Source organism: Erinaceus europaeus, chromosome 4, assembly GCF_950295315.1.
Source record: "Erinaceus europaeus chromosome 4, mEriEur2.1, whole genome shotgun sequence".
In the NCBI taxonomy this organism is placed as follows: Eukaryota; Metazoa; Chordata; class Mammalia; order Eulipotyphla; family Erinaceidae; genus Erinaceus; species Erinaceus europaeus.
In genome coordinates this window covers 103,952,257-103,971,420 of record NC_080165.1, presented here as the reverse complement: position 1 = coordinate 103,971,420, position 19,164 = coordinate 103,952,257, and the positions used below count along the sequence as shown (strand labels likewise).

The 19,164-nt window shown below is 46.1% G+C and overlaps 1 protein-coding gene across 2 annotated transcripts in view; it reads left to right on the top strand.

The window, feature by feature from the left end:
* The window catches only part of PRMT8 (protein arginine methyltransferase 8), a 90,349-nt gene that overhangs the window by 28,616 nt on the left and 42,569 nt on the right, over positions 1-19,164 (top strand). For both annotated transcript variants that reach the window (XM_007526253.3, XM_060190265.1), the window contains exon 2: positions 7,550-7,735. In XM_007526253.3, coding sequence (XP_007526315.1) covers positions 7,550-7,735 — 186 coding nt within the window. The remainder of the gene's footprint in view (positions 1-7,549; positions 7,736-19,164) is intronic.

Below are 19,164 nucleotides of genomic sequence, written 5' to 3'. Positions count from 1 at the left end.
CTCCGGGTGGAGGGAGGGGACTTCTGAGTGGAAGGTGCAACATCTGTTATTGTTGAGACAGGTGCAGAGGCCTCTGGCCAAGAAGAAAAGACAAACAACAATCAGGTACCCTGGGGGTTCAGAGTAAAGGCAGGAGAGCAAGGCTGGCTACAGAGAGAGCCAGTGTGGGGTGCTCAGGGGAAGGGGGCAGGGAGCCTGGAGAGTGGGGATATGGAGAGGTTGCATCAGGGTCTGGAGGCCAAAGAAACTGGAAGACAGAGGGCACTGCAGGGGACCAACTGTGCCTGGGACCAGCACAGAGCCCAGGAGCAACCTCAAAACAGCACCTGAGCTTTGGGTCAGATTGTTCTTCTGAAGACTACCTGCTTGGAGTCAGAGGGCAGGAGACTCCTGCTGCCTGGAGGTAGGGAGGGCAGGGAGTCAGAGGGGAGAACACCTGGGAAGACAGCTTTGGTGGGGTCACCCATTAAGGAGGAAGAACCAGGAGCCAAGCATTCAATTAACCTGACATCCCTCAAAGCCAAAAAGATCAGAGGAAATCAAGACAGAATCTAATATGTGGAGGTTTGGGAAGAAAGGTACTAAGACCTGGAAACCAGTCTCCGTTTATTGGAGAAATAGGTCAGGCCCAACAAATGCAACAGATTCCTTCCCAGAGTAGCCATGGAGCTGGCCCGGAGTCAGAGGAGGTGTGTGGGTCCAGAGCCCACAGGCTGGGGCTGGTGGTGCTGTGGGGACTTCCTTGCCTGTAAACTGTAGAGCCACGCTGGCAGTGACAAGTGACAAGCCCTGTGCCTGGCTCCCATCACCTGCCCCCCCCCCCCCCCACACACACACACACTGCTTGCTCTTTGTGTGGGAGTAAAGGCATATTCTGGTCTGGCTGCTCTTGGTGGGGTGCTGATGTTGTTTGGGGTTTGCAGCAGTGCCAGGGTCCAAAGCAGGTCCCCAGGCCTGTCTGCACCAGGACTTCACAGGTGAAACTGGGGGGTTTCTTAAGGTAGCCCCATTGGCTGGCAAGATAGCTCACTTGGATAGTGCACTGCCTTGCCATATGTGTGACCCAGATTTCAGCCCAGCTTCCACCTCACCAGGGAATGTTCCAGCACAAACATTTGTCTGTACTTTCTCTCTTTAAAATTTTATTTTAATTTGATAGGATAGAGAGAAATTGAGAGGAGAACAGGGAGAGAGATAGCTGCAGCTCTGCATTACCACTCATGAAGCTTTTTCCCTGCAGGTGTGCTTGCACATGGTAATGTGTGTGTTCTGCCAGGTGTGCCAACCTCTTGTCTCCATCTGAAAAAGTCAAGATGAAGCCTCAGCAACCAAAAAGAACAAGTAGAAAAACAAACAATAAAACCAAGTTCTGCTCACAAGCTCTGATTTGAGTGTTCTAGGGGTGAAGTCTCAGTCATCTCAAAAGTGACTTAGGTAAATTGGAGCAGAGAAGCAGACAGAACCCCCCCCCCCCACTAAGGTTTTCCCTTGGAACGTTCATTTCTAGAGAAGTATAATGATTTATCAGGAGAGAACAGTGGCCATTACCATGAACTGGGGACTTTTGACACCCTCTCCCTTCTTAGAGACTCAAAGCTCACTTGAACAGATTAAAGACCTCTAAGTAGAGAAGCCCCCCACCCCCACCCCATGTGCTTCTACTTTCTGAAGCCACCGTTCTGAGGCCACCACTTCTAGAGACTTGTAATAGGACATTCTGAGAAAGGAGAACCCATCTTCCCATAGCCTTTACAACAGTGTGTTGCTTTAATTGTTCTAGGCTGTTAGTAGTTACTTCTTCTGATTAATTAATTTTGGATGGAAGCAGTAATTGACAGGGAATGGGGACATAGAGATGGAGGAAGATACCTGCAGACCTGCTTCACCACTTGGAAGCTTCTTTTCTGCTGGTAAGGAGCAGGGGCTTGAAGCTGGGTCTTTACATATTGCAATATATAAGCTCAACTAGGTGTGCCACCTCCCAGACCCTTGCTACCTATTTCTTCCTGGGCCTCATTTGTAAGTTAAACTTGACCTTAGCTATGTGCCCCTGGGAAAAGGCTCCGTTCAACCTGAGTACTTCATGTTTGAGAGTCCAATGCTTTAACTCACTGCATCACCTCCTGGGCCACTGTGCTTTAATTTTAAAAATATGACCGCAATGTCTGTTCCTCTCTCCTGGATTCTTCTCAAGCCACAGTTTATGACAATCCTATTTCTGTATTATTAAACACTCTTCTGCATTTCACGAGCCTGAGTAATGGCCTATTGTTAGAGACTGTCCTATATATAAGCAGTTTGGTTTATGGAGGAGGGTTCCCTTTTTCTGGCCAATGAATAGTGCTGTCATGAAATTCTTACAGCTTTGTTTGTGATTATCCACAATTCTCTCCTTAGGGCAAAGTAAAGAAACACAATTACTAAGTGAAAAGATTAGTGCTCTTCAACACTTTTAATGCCTTTCATCAAACTGCTTTTCCCAAGAGTCTCCACCTGTTCACCTTTTCACTAAAAATAGGTGAAAAAAAAATATCTATTTTGCTTCAATCTTTACAAGTGAAGCCTGTTGATAGGTGTTTTTTTTTTGGGGGGGGTCGCAGTGTCAAACTTCTGAGGTGTTCTAGAATTCTAATTTCTCCTTTTCACCGACAGTTACCCAGTTGCTAAAGAGGTGAACTATTTTTTTGCTCACTGTTAATTTCCCTCTTGTGCCGACTCTCCTGTGAATTGACTGTAAGATCTTTCATCTGGAGTTAAATTGGGGATGTTCCTCTCTCCTTGTTGGTCTGTCAGAGTGCCCTCCAAGATGAAGGGTATTACTTTTACTCTGCCTCGTGCGTGAGAACCCAATTTCTCATCTGATCATTCACCTTTCGATGAAGCTTCAGCTGGGGTGACTATCTGCTGCCTGGGCATTGTCCCTCCCTCAGTGGACTTAGCGACATTTTAGCCATCACCATTACTGTTCAAATTGAACTTCATTACTTCCCCTTCCCATCCCTCACCTTCTCTCTCTGCTGACTTGCTTATTTCCACTCATGTCACTGCCATTCCCCCAGCTGCCTGGGCTTGACATGTGGCCATCACCTTCAATTCCAGCTTCTCTCTTCTCCCCTTACTGCCATCACTTGCCATTTCCAGGACATTCTATTTTTGTGGCTGCTCTGGCTGGCAGCCCCTCCAGTATGACAGAGGCTCAGGTCCTCATTATTTTTTGCCTGGACTTTGAAAATAGCCTCCTGGATTCTGACTTGACCTCCCCAATCCTGTCTTGTCCCTCACCCCCCACCCCAGACTGTGCCATATCAGTTAACCTTCTTCAAGCAGAGCTTACACCTCAAACTACCTGCCTCCAGCTCTGCATTGCCTTATGTTCAATTCCTGTCACTCAGTCTGGTCATCATTTCCTCTGATTCAGTCTCCTACTGCCTCAGCCAAACCAGTTACTCCCCCAAACAAACTCACTGTTCTCCAGTCCCTTGACTTTTAAAAAAATTTTTATATTTTTTCGCTTTTTGTTGCCCTTTTTAAAAAAATTGTTATTGCAGTTATTGTTGTTATTATTGATGTCATCATTGTTGGATAGGACAGAGAGGAATGGAGAGAGGAGGGGAAGACAGAGAGGGGGAGAGAAAGATAGACACTTGCAGACCTGCTTCACCGCTTGTAAAGTGACTCCCCTGCAGGTGGGGAGCCAGGGCTCGAACCAAGATCCTTATGCTGGTCCTTGTGCTTCACACCATGTGTGCTTAACCCACTGCGCTACTGCCTGACTCCCCAGCCTCTTGACTTTCTGCTCCAGTCATCTCTTCCTCCTCAAACCCCCTCCCAACAAAGCCCATACAGAAGTCTCCCCACCTCACCCCACTGACAGCAATCTCAGGCTTTTTCTTACTATTTTTGTTTTCTCTCCTTAGCATTGAAGCAGTTGTTGGTGTGTCACATTTTGGGGGTGTCAGGGGTGCATGGCAGATTTCATTATATCTATTTACTGTGTTGTGTTTGTCACAGCAGATGAGTTACCATGCATCACCACCCAATTGACCCATTTTCATGGAGTTGAAGTGAATCCTCCTCTGAATCCTCAGAACAATTCTACTTGCTTGATCTTCCCTTGTAAAACAAGCCTCATTCTATTACCAAGTCTTCCATCCCAACTAGAAAGTGGAATCCCTTGAGGCTACTGTTCCCATATGTCAGCTGCTTCTTGGGGTCACAGGGCCTGGCTGTGGCAGGTATCAGCAGGTGAAGTGAAAAACTACACACAGGTGGCTGAGTCCCTGGGAATCACAGGGCACTGCTGCCTCTCCCAGCCCTCCTGAACAATTGGGGCTGGATAGTGACCTTTATCCCCAAGACCTGTGGTCTGGAGGTGAATGATTCCTTTCCTCCCCACCCCCTGAAAACCTATCTTGTTATCTTATATGTAGGACATGTACACCTGGCAGACACTGTGTCACTTGGCTGCAGGAAAAGCCTTAGGGGGCTACAGAGAAACAGGAATCCAGTGGGATGGCAGTTAAAGGATGTACAAGGGCTCTGCGACCTTGGCCTGGTCCTTGGAGCAGTGGGGGATTCTACCTTTCCTTTGTGTATTTAATTTGGGTCCAGATTGGGGTCAGCTGTATGCACAGAGCCCTCCTCAGTGCTAGAGGTGACTCTGCAGTCCGCACGGGAGAGTGCAATTGACATGGTCTATTTTTAGCCTCCTAGAGCCCGTGACCAACATGCTGAGCTGCGGGCAGGCGCACCTGCTGCATTCTGATGAGGCTGCCTGGCACCTCTGCCAGCAGCGGCCCAGAAACTCACAGGCCTGGCAATGCTCACTGGGTGCCTTCTATTTCCCCAAGGCTGCAGATGAGATCCATCAGGAAACATTCGCTCCTCCAGCTCACTCCCTTCCAGCCTGGGTCATAGCACTGTTGAGGTGGTTCTGCCCACAGGTGTAGACCCGCTAAGATTTCTTGATCTGCAGTGTCCTTGGACCTCCTTGTTTTCTTGGCTGGACAGGAGGCAGTCTGGACTGACCCAGGTCACAGAAGAGAATTACAGGAAAGGACAGGGGCATGTTTATGCTATCTGAGTAATCATCAGAGTCATAATAGAAGGCTGGAGAGATAATATAGTGGTTATGCAAAAGGCTTTCTTTTTTAATATCTTATTTGATAGATACAGAAATTTGAGTGGGAAGGGAGAGAAGGAGACAGACACCTATAGACCTGCTTCACTGCTCACGAAGCTTCCCCCCTGCAGGTGGGGACCACCGGGTTCACTGCCACCCAGGCTCCTGCAAAAAGACTTTCATGCCTAAGGCTCTAAGGTCCCAGGTTTAATCTCCTGCACCATCATAAGCCAGTGCTGAGCAGGGCTCTGGTCTGGTCTCTCTCTCTCTCTGTCTCTGTCTCTCTCATTAAGATAAATAAAATTTTCATACATACTAATGATAATGGAACACTAACTCTATTCCAGGCAGTAGTCTAAACTCTGCACATGTGGAGTCATCCATCCTCATGCTGACACTTTCAGGCAGGTCTTCAGTCTCTGCTTTACAGAGAAGGACACCGAGAGCTAGTGAGGACAGGTGACTTTCCAAGGTCATTTGTCTGGTACACAAGGAGCCTGGCTGGGCCCCAGGCTTTGCACTCTGGCATAGGGACACCTGCCTTTCAATGTCTGCTGTTAAGTTCATGAGACCCAGGACAGGACCATGAAGCCCTGTCTCCCAGCCCCAGGGACTGGCTATGGAAGCTCAGTCTGTCCCACATCCCACCTTCTCTGTGTCCTGCACTTTTGTCTTTCCCAGGTGGTAGTCATGGGGAGGTTCTTCTCCTGGCTAAGCTGTGCTCCTGCGAGGTTGCCTGAGTCCCCCGTCCTCTCCCTCTAGCAGATGGTGGAGGACAGGCTATTTGGCACCAGGGAGCAGCAGTGGGGTGCAGAGCTGGCCTGGGCATCCAGTTTGGGGAGCCCAGAAAGAGCTGTTCCTGGTAGTGAGTGGGCAGGGGGTGTGATGTGGCATCTACTGGGAGAGGGGAGCAGGGTGTGACCATGCATTAGAGCCCAGGAGGTCTGATGGCAGGCATGAGACACAAGTGATACCTTTGGAGTGGCCTACTGTTTGAGATTTCTAAGGGTACAGGTGGGACTCAGCTTAGTTATCACTCATTCATTCATTCGCTATTTACTGAGCTGAAGGGCCTTACAGATACGTGATTCCACCAATCCACACCACTTTTTCATTTAGCTAGAAAGACAGAAAAGACACACAGAGAGGAAGATACTGCAGTTTCCTTTGGTTCCACATAGTGTCAGGACTTGATCCTGGGCCACACTTGCAGTGACACACATGCCCTATGTGTGAGCTATCTCAGTGTGCTGGGCCCTTTGCTCAGCACCTTATAGTTGCAAGCCTAGACCTCAGAATAGCTCCCAGAGATAAGGATCATTCATACTCTTCTCAGTGTGGAGATGGACAGCTGAGGAAGGGAGAGGTTAATGATTTTACCCAGTGCTGCACAGTTAGTAAGAGGCTGAGCAGGGACACAGGACTCAGTGGACTGGCTCTGGAGTCTCTGTGACACTAGGTAGTCCCCCTGTGTGTCTTTTTTTCTTTCTCTTTTAATTGGCACTGTGGTTATTACTGGGGCTCGGTGCCTACACAATGAATCCATTGCTCCCAGTGGACAATTTTTACCTTTACTTGACAGAGACAGAGAAAAATTGAGAGAGAAGGAGGAGATAAATAAGGAAAGAGACAGAGATATCTGCAGTATTTGTTTCACTGTTTGTGAACTACCCTCCCTCCCCACCTACTGCAGATGGGGAACCGGGGCTTGAACCTGGGACATTTTCATGCAACACCTCCCAGCTCCCTACACCTGTCTTTGAGTGTTTGCCACCTGCCTGCAGAGCAAACCTTTGCTGGGTGGCTCAGCAGTAGTGTCTGCCTTGTTGGCACAAGGCTCTGGATTCCATCCTTGGAATAGCATAGAATGACTGAATCATGCTGGAGTTTCTCACCTTTATAACAAACAAAATAGAGAGCATGTGGCAGGCGGCTCACCTGGTAGAGTGCACACAGCACTGTGCATGGGGACTTGGGTTTGAGCACTTTGAGGCTGGAAGCTTCCTGAATGGTGAAGTGATTCTGCGGTGTTTCTCCTTTCTCTGTATTTTACCTTCTGTAAAGAAAAAATAAAAAATAAAAAAACCACTACAAGCTAGGAATGGCAGAATGGTGCAGGCACCAATCCATAGCAATAGTCCTGGTGGCAAAAGAAAAGCAAGAATCAAAGTAAAGGAAGATATTATTATTCCCCTAACTGAGAGAGAAACTGAGACCTATCTGGCTGAAGGCATGCAACTGGTCAGAAGTGGAACTGAGTTAAATCCAGGCTCATTTGACCCCTTGGTAGCATGTCTCACCCCTGCTCTGACTGTCACAGAATCACTGTCCATTGCCCCCACCCAGTGGCAGCCAGTTGGAGCCGGGAGGGAGAGGGACAGGTTTGGGGGGCAGATGCTGTTAATGGGGCTCCTTCTCTCCCTGCAGGTGAGCAGCCCCCCTGTGCAGCCCCCTCAGCCCGTCGTGCCCACCAAGCCTGTGCAGTGTGTCCACCACGTGTCCACCCAGCCCAGCTGCCCAGGCCGGGGCAAGCTGTCCAAGCTGCTGAACCCAGAGGAGATGACCTCGCGAGACTATTACTTCGACTCCTATGCCCACTTTGGGATCCATGAGGTGAGCTCTGCCTCACCGTGGCTGCTGGCTGGGTCCTGCTGCTCTGTCACTGAGGCAGCAGGGATACTCCCTGTGGATGGGCAGAGGTGGGGGTGACATGCTTTCTATACTCAGGGAGAGATGGCAGCTAGGCCTGCAGGGAGGGTAGAGGCAGAAGTGTGTATCTGTGTGTTTGAGTGCAAGGGCTGGTATGAGCTTTACTCTCCATGCAGTGCCCACCTCTCCCTGCCCCTATGTCTTTGTGCTCCAGGGAGGACTTGATGGCTCAGTCCTGGCTCCTGGATCTCAGAGGCTCCTCAGCTAGTGTCCTGACTCCTCAGGGGCTATCTATTGTTTCTGCAGTATGAAATTGAACCCCAAGGCTTGTCCTAAGCCAGCCGGTAGCTGGATAGATGGCCCCATTCTGATGAGAGTGGCAGAAGGAAAGACCGAAACACAGCCACTCATTTGTTGTTGGACACCCGGCCTGCTTCCAGGTGTCCTGCTATGAACATATGTATATACACATCTTTTTGGATGGTTGTTTTTGGTTCCTTAGGATAGATCCCCAGGAGAGGAATTACAGGGTCATAAGGAATGTTCACTTCTAGCCTGAGAGTTCTCCAGACTGTTCTCCACAGGGGTTGGGCCAATTTACATTCCCACCAGCAGTGCAGGAGGGTTCCTTTGCCCCCAACAACTTCTCCAGCATTTGTTGCTGCTACCTTTTCTGATGTATGATATTCTCATAGGTGTGAAGTGCTATCTCATTGTTGTCTTTATTTGTATTTCTCTGTAAATCAGTGACTTGGAGACATTTTCCTATGTTTGTTGGCCTTTTGGGTCTCCTCTGTGGTGAATTTTCTGTTCATATCCTCTCCCCATTTTTGGATGGGGTCATTTTTTAAAAAAAATTTTAACTGATTTTTTAATCAGAGACCTCCCTGCAGGTGGGAACCCGGGGGCTCGAACTGGGATCCTTACTCTGGTTCTCACGCTTTGCATCATGTATGCTTAACCTATTGTGCTACTGCCCGACCCCTCAAAGCTTTTCTATTCTTTATCCCTCTGGGAGTATGGACCCAGGATCATTATGGGGTGCAGTAGGTGGAAAGTCTGGCTTCTGTAATTGCTTCTCCACAGGATATGAGTATTGACAGGTCAATTCATACTCCCAGCCTGTTTCTTTTTTTTTTCTTTTTTATTTATAAGATGGAAATATTGACAAGACTATAGGATAGGAGGGATACAATTTCACATAGTTCCCACCCCCATAACTTCATGTCTAATCCCCTCCCTTGATAACTTCCTTATTCTTTATCTCTCTGGAAGTATAAACCCAGGATCATTGTGGGGTGCAGAAGGTGGAAGGTCTGGCTTCTGTAATTGCTTCCCTGCTGATCATAGGCATTGGCAGGTGGATCCATACTCCCAGTCTCCCTCTCTCTTTCCCTAGTGGGATAGGGCTCTGGTGAAGTAGGGCTCCAAGACACATGGTAGGGTTGTCTGCCTAGGGAAGTCTGGTTGGCATCATGGTATCATCTGGAACCTGGTGGCTGAAAAATAGTTAAGATATAAAGTAGAACAAATTGTTTAATCATGAGCCTAAAGGCAAAAATATTGCAGATAAAGATTTGGGGTCTTTGTTTTGGAAAAAGCTAGTAGGTCTATTCTAGGTATATTCCAAGTGGCCTATGACTTTACTAGTTTTTGCCTGAGTCTGACAGCTAATATGCAGGTGGACCCAGGTTATTGTCTGGGGAGATGGTGTTATAGTTGGAAAAAGGATTCAAAAGCTGTATCAGGGAAGAGAGTAGCTCCCAAATATGGGGAAAGTATATATTTGTTTTTATGTTGCTGAGTTTGTTGAGCTCTTTACATATTTTGGTTATTAGCCTTTTGTCTGATATATAGCATGTAAAGATTTTCTCCCATTCTGTGAAGAGTCTCTTTGGGTAAGAAAGTGATGGTATATATGCACAATGGATTACTACTCAGCTATTTAAAATGGTGAATTCATTTTCTTCACCCCATGTTGGATGTAGGTTGAAGGAATCATGTTAAGTGAGATAAGACAGAAAGAGAAGGATGAATATAGAATGATCTTACTCATGGACAGAAGTTGAGAAATAAGAACAGAATGGAAAACACAAAGCAGAACTTAGACTGGGTTTGATGTATTGCACCAAAGTAAAGGACTGGGGGATGGGGTGATTTTAAGGTCCTAACACATGATGGTGGAGGAGGACCTAGGCTGAGGATGAGATTGTTTTTCAGAAAACTGAGAAATTTTACATATGTATCAACAACTTTATTTTCTGTAAACCACTAAACCCCCCCCATTAAAGAGAAAGAGAGGAAGAAAGAAAGAAAGAAAGAAAGAAAGAAAGAAAGAAAAGATGGAAAGAAGGAAGAGACCACAGCACTGAAACATCCTTCAGTGTGTTATTAGGGCCCAGCTCAAACCTGGGTTGTACACAGGCAGATCAGCACACTATCCACGTGAGCTATTTTAATACCTATTTTATTATTATTATTATTATTATTAGTTCTAAACAGTTTTAGTTGACTTAAGGATCCTTTAACATACAAGTACCTCATTTCTGGTGGAATATTCAAAGCAGCAAAAGAGAATGAGAAATGTTAATTTTATATGTGTGTGTGTGTGTACACAATAAGGAGTATATTAAATTGCAAAAGAGATGTGACTGTGCAATTGTCATATAAGAATTTAGTACCTGAAATCAGGTGTTGCCCCCCAAATATGAAATATTTACTTACATTTGGCTCTAGTACTGGGCAACAAGCAATATCTCAAAGGGCACATGGACACAAATAGCGAAACTATAAAGGAAGATATTATGAAGCAATGGGAATTTTAACAATGCTAAACATTTATGGTCTTATAGAAGATAGAAAGGAATCCTAATAAACTCACAGTTCTAACTGGGAAATTGTCAGCCAGAATATGGAAGATGCCAACTTGCTTCTAGAAGCCTGTAACAATAGCACAATAGAAAAAAATGTATTATTATCATTTTTTAACCAGAGCACTGCTCAGCTCTGGCTTATGGTGGTGTGGGGGATTGAACCTGGGACTTTGGAGCCTCAGGCATAAGAGTTTGTTTGCATAACCATTATGCTATCTACCCTCTGCCCCTTTACTACCCATTGTAGATGATTCTGCTGTCTTTCTGCCATAGCAGACCAGGCTTATATTAGCAGTGGAGCAGGACAGAATTTCATTTTTTAAAAATTCATCTTCTTAGCATCATTACACTTTTTTCCCATTTATTTATTTGTTTATTTAAAGACAGAAACTGAGAAGGAATAGGGAGACAGAGAGGGGGAGAGAAAGACAGACACTAGCAGACCTGCTTTATCACTCTGAGACTTCTGCCTGCATGTAGGTACTGATGGTTTGAACCTAGGTCCTTACACAGGGTAATATGTATGCTCTACTAGGTGTGCCACCACCCAGCCCAAGAAGTAACTACTCTGAAGGCTATACAGTATGGTAGTCAGGAATGAAGGCCTGGGATCAAGCTTGTCAAGGGCTACTTCCTAGCTCTTTCTGGTCACCTGCTCTCTGGACTCAAAGGAAGCAGAGAGGACAGAGAAGGTTGACCTGGTTCTTGAAGGTCTTACATCCTCATCTGTAAATGAGGACAGACACTAATGGTCACTACACAGAGCTGACTGGTGTCATAGGGAACCCATACTGTGCAGTGCTTGGAGCACACAAAATAAAAGCCACCTTTTGGCATGAGTTCAGGAAAGTTGACATGAGCATGTACTCACAAGGAAACTGCCAGGCTTCTTTGCAAAATGCATTTGCACAGTCAGAAAATGGCCCCATCTTATGGCTATTCCCTTCCCAGTGTCCCTTGAACCAGCAGGTGCTGATCTGGGGTGAAGATACTGTGTAGGAGGGAGAAGGTACAGGTGTGGCAGTGCCCCCATTCCAGGTAGGAAGCTTCTCTTAGAAAGCTCCATCCAAGGGACTGGGCGGTGGTGCAACTGGTTGAGCAAACATGTTACTATGCACAAGGACCTAAGTTCAAACCCCTAGTCCCCACCTGCAGGGGGAAAGTTTCACACATGGTGAAGTAGAGCTGCAGGTGTCTTTCTTTTTCTCTCTCTCTTCCCCTTTCTATCTCCCTCTGGCACTCTTCTTTCTCCTTCTCACATGTTATCAGAAAAGAAATGGCTATTGAGAACAATGGAATCATGCAGTCATCTGAACACAGCAACAACCCTGGTAACAAAAAAAAAAAAAAGGAAGAAAGAAAAGAAGAAAAAGAAAGGAAAGTATTTTTTTTTTTTTTGGACTGCTTTGCAATTCCAATAGAGACAGTGTGGATGGGGCAGAGAGGATTCCAGGTCAGGTTCCCTGAGAAACTGTTCTCCAAATAATATCCTTGGGTCTGGCGCCTGCAGAGAGATGATGCACCTCTATATTGGTCTGGAGTTCTGGCTCTCCTGGACCTAGGCAGTCAAACCTGCTTCTCCTGGCACAGCAGATACCCTCTCAGTGCAAGTGGCAGGGCAGCTGTGCCTTCCTGGAGCCTGTGTCTTTTGGACCAGGGCATGGGGACTCTGTATGAGCTTCCCCAGGCCTGGGAGAAGTTGGGGGGGGGTTTCAGGAAGAACACCTTCAAAGGCCCCTGTCATGAATACCTACTGAAGGGCTGTGACTTTGGGGAAGTTTCAGGGAAGATTCCAGACCAGGGAACGCAGCCCCAGAGAAGCCACAGAATCTTCCCCTGGGGCTGCCTGAAACCTGCCTGTTAGGAACCAGCCTCTGTGATGCACCTACTGCACACTAACCTTCCCATCTCCAGATGCCACTGCTTCCATGGAGACTTTCCAGATTGGCTTCTAAGGCTTCTCCCTTGGAATTGTTCAGTTCTAGCTGTTCTAGAATGCAGGGTCTAGAATGGCCTCACCAGCGCTATTATTAATTTCTATAACCCTCTACCTTTAACTGAGGATGGCAAGTTCTCTGATCTGCAAAGTCTTAATCTTACACCTAATAATCATTTTTCCCTTTTATTCTATTTTATTTGGCAGGACAGAGAGAAATTGAGAGGGGATAGAAATTGAGAGGGGATAGAGAGGGAGAGAAAAAGGTCTCCTGCAGATCCGCTTTACCACTTGAGAAGCATCCTCCCTGCAGGTAGGGAGTGGGGGCTCAAACCCAGGTCCTTGAGCATGGTGATGTGTGTACTCAACTGGGTGTAACACCACCTGCCCCAATAATCATTTTTATTTATTTATTTTTAATTTTTCATATTTATTTATTTATTTTCCCTTTGGTTGCTCTTATTATAGTTAGTTGTTGTTGTTGGATAGGACAGAGAGAAATGGAGAGAGGACGGCAAGACAGATGGGGAGAGAAAGACAGACACCTGCAGACCTGCTTCACTGCCTGTGAAGTGACTCCCCTGCAGGTGGGGAGCCAGGGTCTTGAACCTGGATCCTTATGCCAGTCCTTGCACTTGTGCCACCTGCATGTAACCTGCTGCAGTACCTCCTGACTCCCCCCAATAATCATTTTTAAATTGTGTTCCTATAGAATGAACTCAGGACCTCTAAGATGCCTTCTGGCCTCATTTTTGTGGAACTGAAGCTTCATGTAGGCTCAATTTCATTACTCTGGCCCACTTTTTCATTCAGAGAGATGCACATCAAAGTTGCACCACTGAACAGTTCTCCCCTGATGGAGTATCTCCCATATGATGCCAGGCCTCAAACTGGGGTCCCACACATGGTCTTACAGACACCTACCTGTGACCCATCTCTTAATTCTATGAGCCAAATTTTATTCTATACTTTTAGAAAGAGAGAGATAGAAGGAGGGAGAGGTACTAGGGCACTGCTCTACCTGTCATGGAGCTTCCCAGTGCTGTCCATGGCTCTCCCATGTGATACTGGGGATCAACCCAAAGCCTGATGCACATGCCATCAGTGAACTCCATGCCCCATTTGCTAATCTACCCAGAAGGACATGGTTTCTATGGGTAGAAAACAAATAATCTTGCAGCAGGAGTGTTCTTCCATCCTCTGCTGTGTGCATTGATGGAGACACCCCAACTGTACCTGAATGTATAAGCACAGAGAGCAAACTGAGCTCATGAACATGGAGAGAAGGCCCTGCAGGTGCCATTTATTTCCTTAGCCCACCTGCTCTTGAGTCCTTATTAGCCACCTTTTGGACACTTCACTTAAGTCCTTTCTGCTGACCCCACTGGCCCCAGAGCCAAGTTCCTAATAGGGGGTGCCAGGGTAGGGTAGGGGAAGGGTATCTTAGTGGCTGTCATCAGCCTTCAGGCCTCCCTCCACCTTGTCTTTAGCCCCTAAGACCATCTGTGATGGGAGGAAATCAGGGAAGATTTGAAAGAACTCCTAGAGCCAGCTGGTGGTGGCACACCCAGTTGAATACACACATCACCAGGACCCAAGTTCAAGTCCCTGGTCTCTACCTGCAGGGGAGAAGCTTCACGATCAGTGAAGTAGTCTGCAGGTGTCTCTCCCTTTCTATCTTCCCCTCTCAATTTCTCTTTGTCCTGTCGAATTAAAAAATAATTGGTGGGCAGGGTTGTGGCACATCTGGTTAAGCATTACCATGCACAAGGACCCAGGTTTAAGTCCCCATTTCCCACCTGCAGGATGATGCTTCACAAGTGGTAGTTCTGTCTCTCTTTCTCTCTCCCACTCTTCCTCCCCCTTCTCTCTCAATCTCTCTCTGTCCTATCTAATAAAAGTAGAAAGGGAAAAAAAATGGCTGCAAGGAGTGGTAGATTTGTAGTGATGGTACTGAGCCTCAGTGATAACATTGGTAGTAAGAAGAGAGAAAGAAAGAAGAAAAGAAAGAAAGAGAAATAAGAAAAGAAGAAAAGAAAAGAAAGGAAAGAAGAGAAAAAAGGAAAACAAAAAGGGAAGGAATGGAAAGGAGAGGAGAGGAGAGAGAAGGAAAGGAAAGGGAAGGAAAGGAAAGGAAGGGAAGGGAAGGGAAGGGAAGGGAAGGGAAGAGAAGGGAAGGGAAGGGAAGGGAAGGGAAGGGGAAGGAAAGGAAAGTGAAAGGGAAAGGGAAAGGGAAAGGGAAAGGGAAGGGAAGGGAAGGGAAGGGAAGGAAGGGAAGGGAAGGGAAGGAAAGGAAAGGAAAGGAAAGGAAAGGAAGGAAAAGGGAAAGGGAAAGGGAAAGGGAAAGGGAAGGGAAGAGAAGGAAAGGGAGGGAAGGGAAGGGAAGGGAAGGGAAGGGAAAGGGAAAGGGAAAGGGAAAGAGAAAGGGAAAGGGAAAGGGAAGGGAAGGGAAGAGAAGGGAAGGGAAGAGAAGGAAAGGGAGGGAAGGGAAGGGAAGGGAAGGGAAGGGGAAGGGGAAGGGGAAGGGGAAGGGAAAGGGAAGGAAAGGAAAGGAAAGGAAAGGAAAGGAAAGGAAAGGAAAGGAAAGGAAAGGAAAGGAAAGGAAAGGAAAGGAAAGGAAAGGAAAGGAAAGGGAAGGAAAATTTCAGTCTCTGCAGAGTCAGACTCGCTCACCTCTGTTATCAGGCTCTGGAGAACTCCCCTCCCAGCGAGAAGGACAAGACACACCTCACACCACCCGCTGGCCACTTGGAAGTGTGTTTCTTTTATCAGCAAGAGCTCCCACAGGTGGGCAGGTGGGTGCAGCCCCACAAGCATGGTGATTAACAGGAGAGACAAGGCTGGATTAACCTGCAAATACAAACAAACAGTGCTGAGTGAGGGGAGAGCTCTGCTGGAGGGGATTGGAGCCACTTCTAGAATTTTCTGCTGGGTGCTGTGGCTCCAACCAGAGCCCTTTTAAAGAGTTCATCCTTTGCATGACAGAGTCCAGGGGAGTGGGGTGGGGTGGGTGTGTGGGTTGTGTCCATCACAGCACTTCTTAGAGAAGCATGGTGTCTTGAGCCAAAACAGAAGTAACAGGTGCTGAATCCCTGGCTCAGGCAGCTTCACACCCTTCTGGAACCAGGATCTGAGTTGTCAGCATCTTGGACAGGCCGCTTTGGGCTCAGTGGCCACCTGGCTGTCAGCATGTCCCTGGGCTCTGTTCCTAGCCGGCTCTCTTCTCTTAACAGTCTTGCTGCAAGTTCTTCAGCCAGAGCATTTTCAGGCTTCGCTTCTCAGCCATTAGTCAATGTGCTGTCATGTGTCTAATAGGCAGGGGAGCTCGGAGACACAGCTGCCCATGACTGAGGGCTGGGGACCACTTTCTATGATGCTTGCAGACTCCTGTCTGAACACCTGGAGGCTTCTATGGGCTGTTCTCCCAGGGGTGGCTCAGGTAGGGTGGAGGAAGGGGAGAGAGAGCAGGGAATGCTTTGCTCGTCAGAACTTCTTTTCTGCCAAAAACTTGAACCTTTGGGCCCAGTTTCTGGAGTCTGGGAGCTTTGGGGGTGGGGAGTAGAGGCCAAGAAGTGACAAAAGGCAGTGTACTAAAAGACAAGTGGGAAGCTCCCTTTTGTCCTAAGATACTCTCCAGACATATGAGGTCAATTTAGTTGCATCAGGAAAGACACTTCACTATAACAGTTGTTGAGAGATTTATGAAAGCCTTTGCCATTTCCCTACCTCTGTTCTCTGCTCAGCCTCAACAATTCACTCTTGAAAAGGGTCATACTTGTCACCAAAAGCCAGAGATGACACTATGCTTATTTAATCATCACATTGATTATTATATGTGTTATTATCACCCATTTTCCACATGGAAAATTGATACACAGAAGCTGAATAATGTTTTGGATCAGAGAGCTCAAAGACACTGGAGCTATGCCTTGAATTCTAACTCCAGAAAGGGTGTGTTTGAACATCATGTTCTACCTTCTCTCTGTCCGTCAAGCTCCTACTATGCATTATGTACTACACCTGTGGGTGCCATTTTGACCACCTTGGGCATCATGGTTTGAAGGCCTTGCCCGTTTGAAGTCTAGCAGTCATGTAGATCTCCTATAACTCTGCTTTCTAGTCCTTAGAGCTAAAAGTGAATGTGATCTAGACAAACCCTCATCATAAGCAACTTCCAGTATGAACAAAGATAGGAGACCCAAATCAGCACAGAAAACAGTAATGAACCAAAAAATAAACACAAGCTCTTTCAGCACTATCTAATTGAATCCCAAGACTTGTATAGAAGCATCAAACTACAACCCTACCCTAAACCTATCCAACTTCTGGTTGATTGTTCTAGCTACACAACAAAGAGGGAAATACCCTCTTGGGGGAAAGAACCACTGAAAAGACGTCAGCTATTATTTATCCTTAGGTACATCTATGGCATAACACAAAAATTTATAAGATATGAAGATATGCAGCTTTCTGTGAGCCAGGAAGGGAGCGGAACCTTCACCAGGAACCAAATCTGCCAGTACCTTGATCTTAGAATGCCAGCCTCTAGGACTGTGAAAAAGTCAAGAGAAAAATAAGCAGTAGAAACAGATAAACAGATGATTCAGATGTTGGAATTGTTAAAGACGGTAACATAAGTATCATATAATCATTTAAAAAATATCTCCAGCGAAGATAGACCAGGTAAAATACTACAACTGAAAATAATGTCTAAACTAAACATTAACTGGATGGGATTAACTGTAAGTAGGATAGAACTGGCAAGATAGCTCACCTGGATAGTACACCTGCTTTGTAATGTGTGTGACTCAGGTGCAGCTCATGTTCGAGTATGGCCCCAATCAAGCTAGAGAAAACTTTGATATTGTGTTACCTTTTCCTCTCTTTCTGTCTCTTTCTATTTGGAAAAGTTAGATCAGAACAGTGAAGTCTTGGCAATGAAAGAAATAAAAGACAGTAGCTAGAATGTATTTAAAAAAAAAAAAGATAATGAACCCGAGGACATATCACTAGAAATCATCCAAAAGGGAGGTAGAGAGCAGGGGTAGACAGCATAATGGTTATGCAAAGTGACTTTTATGCCTGAGGCTCCAAGTCCCAGGTTCAGTCCTTCACATCACCATAAACCAGAGCTGAACAGTGCTCTGGTAAAATAATAATAATAATAATAATAATAATAGGTAGAGAAAGAAAAGAGTGAAACAGATCCCCAATGACTTGATTAGCATAGCAGTTAGCAGTAGGTGGCAAAAAATAAGTAAGAGTTTCTCTTGTTCCTGAGAAGAGAAAGTGTAAGACAGAAAAGTATTGCAACAAATATAGGTGGATAAATTTGATTTAAAAAGTTACAAACACTTTTGATTTCCTCAAGCAATTAAGTTACATCTGAAACATCCCATGTAAGAGAGGGTGTGTGGTCATTCTCCAAGTTCCATGCCTCCCTCTGCAAAGACTGAATAAGCAATGGAGATGAAGAGGCGGGTCTCCTGGAAGCGTTCTCTGGACCAGCGGGCCTCATGGAATCAATAACAGTTCAGAGTTTTTGTCTAATAATCCTTAAAAATCTGGTTATGCCCCACTAGGCAAAGAGAGATGCAGGCTGGGAGTATGGATTGACCTGTCAATACACATGTTCAGTGGGGAAGCAATTACACAAGCCAGACCTTCCACCTTCTGCATCCCACAATGACCTTGGGTCCATACTCCCAGAGGGTTACAAAATAGGAAAGCTATCAAGGGAGGGGATGGGATACGGAGTTCTTGTGGTGGGAGTTGTGTGGATTTGTACCTCTCTTGTCCTATGGTTTTTGTCAGTGTTTCCTTTTTATAAATAATTTTTTTTTAAATCTGGTTATTCAGGTTGGGAGTATAGATTGACTTGCCAATACCCATGTCTAGCAGAGAAGCAATTAAGGAAGCAATTAAGGACTCCTTCCTCCTGTACCCCCAAATAATTATGGTCCATACTTTCAGAGGGGGAGAAATTTTAAGGGAAGATGAACAGAGTGCTCTGAAACCCAATTCCTTCCATCAGGAACCTGAGAGAGAAGAGGAAAATAGGAAGGATATGGATACTAGGAAGTAATAATAGGTGTAGATGTGACTTAGGAAGAGAAGGCAGGGCCATAGGAAAAAAAGGGGGGAATGTGTGTGTGTGTGTAGCTAGCTATAGAGCTAATAGTCAGCTCATACCTGTGACCTTGGGAGAACCACAGCAGTTTCCAATGGAGACAAAGGACATTCTGTTCAATTCAGGGGCTTGAGGCCTCAGCTTTATTTTATTTTATTTTATTTTATCCTTTTTAGAGAGATAGGGATAGAGACTATAACATCAAAACTCCCTTCAATGCAGTGGGGGGTGGGACTGGAACCTGGGTTGTGCATATGTGAAAGCAGCGCACTATTCAGGTGAGCTATTCCACTCTCTTTTTTTTACCCCGCCCCACTATTTTACTTTCTCTTAATGTTTCAGCTTCATCAGAATTCGCCTCTCCATTTCCATTTTAATTTTTAGGATCCTATTTCTCCCCAATTATGCTTCCACTTCAACAAAGGATACCCCTCAAAGATCGGGGTTCCATGCA